At 47.8% G+C, this 4,523-nt stretch overlaps 1 protein-coding gene and 1 pseudogene across 1 annotated transcript; both read right to left on the reverse strand.

Annotated features, from left to right (window-relative positions):
- Window positions 1-478: 478 nt before the first annotated feature.
- LOC145390978 (uncharacterized) lies at window positions 479-832 on the reverse strand. Its single transcript, XM_080265712.1, has one exon. The coding sequence runs from the start codon at window positions 830-832 to the stop codon at window positions 479-481; it is 354 nt and encodes a 117-aa protein (XP_080121838.1).
- Window positions 833-4,194: 3,362 nt separating this feature from the next.
- Window positions 4,195-4,311, reverse strand: LOC145391112 (5S ribosomal RNA; annotated as a pseudogene).
- Window positions 4,312-4,523: the final 212 nt, after the last annotated feature.

Consider the following 4,523-nt stretch of genomic DNA (forward strand, 5'->3'; position numbering starts at 1 on the left):
CGCCTGACAATCTACACATTGTCTCCAACACACTGCACATGTGAAATCTGCATTATCTCCCAATCTACCTCTGATACCACAACATCTCTTATGTATCCATTTATCACAAGGATTGCACAAGATGGAATTACAGTACTGCCCATGCCCTTGTGACAAACTGCACATGGCCACTCTCCCTCTTCTTTGTCAGTACCACCACCAACCCTAGATACCATCAGTTTGTTTTATCCGCACTTACTTTCAAGTCCTTGTGCCCTATACCATATCTCCAGTTCCTAAATATTTCCTCCGCCTCCTTTTCATTCTCTACAGTCAACACCAAATCATCAGCATACAACATCTCCCACGGAAGTCCATTTTCGAAGTCACATGAGAGGGCTTCGGGTACCATGATAAACCATAAGGGGCTTCAGACTGGCCCCTGATGCACACCAATATTAACGGAAAACTCATCACTCAAAATTCCATTCATTTTCACCTAGGTCCGAGCACCAGCATACATAGCCATAACCACTCCAACCAACCACTCCTCTGTCCCAAGATTTATCAATGCCCACTTCACCACCTCCCTAGGGACTCTGTCAAGTTCCTTCTCCATATCTACAAAAACAAAGAACAGATACCTCTTGAGTCCTACATATTTTTCGTAAAGCTGTCGAACAGTGATGGGATCAGTGGTCCCATTGCCTGGCATAAACCCAAACTCCATCTCATCAATATTCATGCTTTCTCTAATCATGCTTTCTCGAACTTTCTCCATTACCTTCATTATCTGGTCCAGAAGCACTATGCCTCTACAATTTCCTATTTCTAGGTCATCACCCTTCCCCATGTACACATTTACAGTCACATTCTCTAGTCAATCACCTGGGACAGCACACTCATATATAATCGTATGTATTAATTCAGTAACCAGCCCCACTCCTATGTCTCCTGAGGATTTCAGCATTTCAGCAGTCAACCAAGACACATCTGCCGCCTTATTAACATGCATCCTGCCTATTGCCCTGCTCACTGGAGCAGCACCAATGAAAGACCGAAGGCCAAACACTGGGTCCACTGGCTACAAACCTTCCCTGTTCCAGTCAAACTCCTCATTCAGCAACCGATTACAATGCTCTGTCCCGGCATCTTAACCCGCCACATCCCGTCGACGTATGGGTACGTTGCAACATTTTGCATTTGCCAGTCCCGGCGATGTACTGTGCAATTGCAAGGTGCAAAATTTGCACAATTTTCAAATTTTGCGCTTGATTTTTGGTACGTAGGGTCGCTCGGCCTTCCCCTACCTGCCACCAGGTGGGGACACTCGCCGACCCCGCGCGACCCGTGCTCACCTGCAGCTTGGTCACTCACCTGTTAGCAAAGGTCCTGCTCAGACATGGCAAAGAGAGGTCTCTGAGAGGACGAAATTCAAGCTGCCCTGGAAGCCTTTACAGGCGACAGTGATTCCCCACTGGACGACGAGGTTGTTGACAAAGATTGTGTGCAGCCTGATGAGGAGGAAACCACCAGCAGTGATGAGGAAGTCCTGTCCCCCAGGAAGCAGCAGTACATGACTTATCGTGCTGCTAGAGAGGGTCAGCCGGCCAAAAAACAACATGGAACATCCTCTGCCCAGCCCCAACGTGATGTGGAGCCCGAATTTGATGACAAGGATGAGGATGGAGCCGTGGGACGTGCTGACACATAGTACAGACGTGAGGTAATAACTCATCGTGGCCCCAAGCGCACACCACGTCGGACGAGCAGGTATGGGCCTAGTCTTTTTTGGGGGGAGGTAGGAAGTGCCGTGGAGGGAGTGGGGAGTGAAAGGGAAAGTGCAGGGAGGAGTATGGAAAGTGAGAGTGGCGGGAGTGAGTCATCGCTCTCCCTAGGTGGTGTGAGGCGGCGGGGTGTATCACGTGGGTGAGTGAGGGTGCATCCTGAATCACGTGGGGTTGTGATGGAGGAGGAAGGTGGGGAGGAACCACTCCCCAGCATGTCTTATGCTCCCAATATCCCCAAACACGTGGGCGAGTGAGGGTGCGTGAAAAATCACGTGGTGTTGTGATGGAGGGGGAAGGTGGGGTGGAACCACTCCCCAGCACGTCTTATGCTCCCCAATATTCCCGAACTTCATCCCCACAGCCCCCTAATGTTCCTCAAGGCCGTAAGGGTAAGGGAAAGGGAAAGGGAAAAGGCCGAGGGAAGAGGAGTGTGAGTGGGGAAGCCCTCTGCACTTTTTCTCCCCAACCTCCCCCACCAGCATCTTCTCCCCAACCAGAAGAAGGCGCTGATGGGGACGATGGGGACGAGGGATTTGTGGGATGGAATTGGGAGGATGGGAGTGATTTTTCTTCCCTCATTCACCCCTTCACTAAGCAGAGGCATGCTGGCTGCGTTGCTCCCGGAATTCACCCTAATTCCACCAGGCTGGATTTTTTCCACCTGTTTTTTAGTGAGGCTTTCGTGGAGCAGATAGTTGACCAAACCAACCGTTATGCAAGCAGCCAGCGCCGTGAGAGTGAAAAATTGGGGACAAGGAACAGGCATTGTATCATATATGATTACCTTGTCTCCCTTTCAGAAATGTTCTTATTTTTTGTCCTGGTCCTTTTGTTGGGTATTATACGAAAGAACAGAATTCCGGCCTACTGGACAAGGGACCCTGTTATGCTGACACCAATATTTGGCCAAGTCATGAGCCGTAGTCGCTTCCAACAAATTCTAAGTCGCCTCTACTTTTACGATGCTGATGATCCTGCAAATGCGAACAACACAGATAAGATGGGGCGAATTAGGTTGGTCTTTGATCACCTGAGGCAAACCTTTCGTTTCTCATTTTATCCCTATAGAGACCTCGTCATAGACGAAAGTCTCGTGTTGTGGAGAGGCAATATTTCATTTAGGCAGTATATACCCAGCAAAAGACACCATTTTGAGTTCAAGATCTTTGTTATGTGTGACTGTAGGACTGGTTATGTGCAAGACATAGTCTTGAACATCGGTGCAGACAGACATAATAGAAGATCGGAGTATTGGTCTGTCGGGAGCAGTGGTAAAGACATTGATGGAAGACTACCTTCATTGTGGTCACGTCCTTTACCTGGACAATTGGTACACTAGCCCTCTTCTCGCTTGTTATCTACACATGCATGAAACGGGAATCTGTGGTACCGTGAAGGTGAACCGGCATCACATGGTCAAGGTAGGGCGGAAACTTGACAGGAATGAGGTTGTCTTCTTCAAAGCCAACAATATACTTGCAACTGTGTGGAACCATAATAGAGAAGTAAACTCTTGTCCACGGTTCACCGCCCCTTGATGCACCGTACAGATTCAGTGGATTTCCGGAGCGAGAACAGGCGTCACACATGGAAACCTGAGTGTCTCCTGGATTATAACATAAACATGCGCCTGATAGACCAGTCAGACTCCATGATATCGACGGTCGAGTGTGCCAGGACCACGATGAAGTGGTATAAGAAACTGTCCTTACACTTGCTAAATATCACTGCTCTGAATTGCCATCACCTGCACGCCATGACAACAGGAGTTCAGGAAACCTTTGAAGGGTTTGTAAGGGAGCTCACAAGAGAGATGTTTGCACGGTATGCTGTTGAAAGGCCCCTACATCGCACCCACACTGCCCCTAGTGCCCAAACTCCCCTGAGAATATCCGGCCGCCATTTCCCCACTCCTATCCCTCCCCAGCCAAATAGACCTAGGCCCCAACGCAGGTGTCACGTGTGTAGCAATTCCCGGGTGAGACTCACCACACAGAGGAAGGACACCCGCTATGAGTGTGTCGAGTGTGACATGGGTCTCTGTATTCACCCATGTTTCAGCGAGTATCACACATTGATGCAGTTCTAATATGGTGTGAATGCGATAGGACGCTGTAACTCTGAAGTAAATGCGACAAACAGACGCTCAGTGTAATTATAAGTCCTGTTGATCTGAAAATATTTGTATAAAGTGCATACGGGTATAAGTGCAAAAATAGTATGTAAGTGTATAAATATGATCTAAGTGGAAACAGACATAGCGAGGGTATTTTGGTGCGATATTCTGTCGCTCAGTGGAATAAATAAAATCATTCATTCATTGCCAGACGCCATGTATCCCAGACGGGGTGGCCAATGGCTTAGAGTTAACTGTTTTACAGGAAGGAGCACTAATCCTCCACCAACCCCACTTGACACGCAGGGATGCCAACAGCATCTGGTGTTCCCAGGCGGTCACCTATCCAAGTACTAACCAGACCCACCGTTGCTTAAACTTCGCTGATCGGACGGGAAGCGGTGTACTCAACGTGGTATTATGGGAAATGCAAACGGGTGTAATATAAGTTCAAAGTATTGTAAGTGCTGAAATATATTCTAAGTCAAAATATTCCTAGCAAGTGTATATAGATGCGATTTCCTGACGCTCAGTGGAATGAATAAGGCCCGTAATTATGAAAATAGCAGTCTACAAGTGGGAAAGGGTGAAATATAAGTGAAAAATTTGTATGTAAGTGTTTGAGTATTATGTTTGTC

The sequence above is a fragment of the Coenobita brevimanus genome, chromosome 16, assembly GCF_032717465.1.
Source record: "Coenobita brevimanus isolate Jiangsu-jjx chromosome 16, ASM3271746v2, whole genome shotgun sequence".
Taxonomy (NCBI): domain Eukaryota; kingdom Metazoa; phylum Arthropoda; class Malacostraca; order Decapoda; family Coenobitidae; genus Coenobita; species Coenobita brevimanus.

Excerpts from the sequence above, each read along its gene's own strand:
- LOC145390978 (XM_080265712.1), bottom strand. The coding sequence starts at position 832 with ATGGGGAAGGGTGATGACCTAGAAATAGGAAATTGTAGAGGCATAGTG.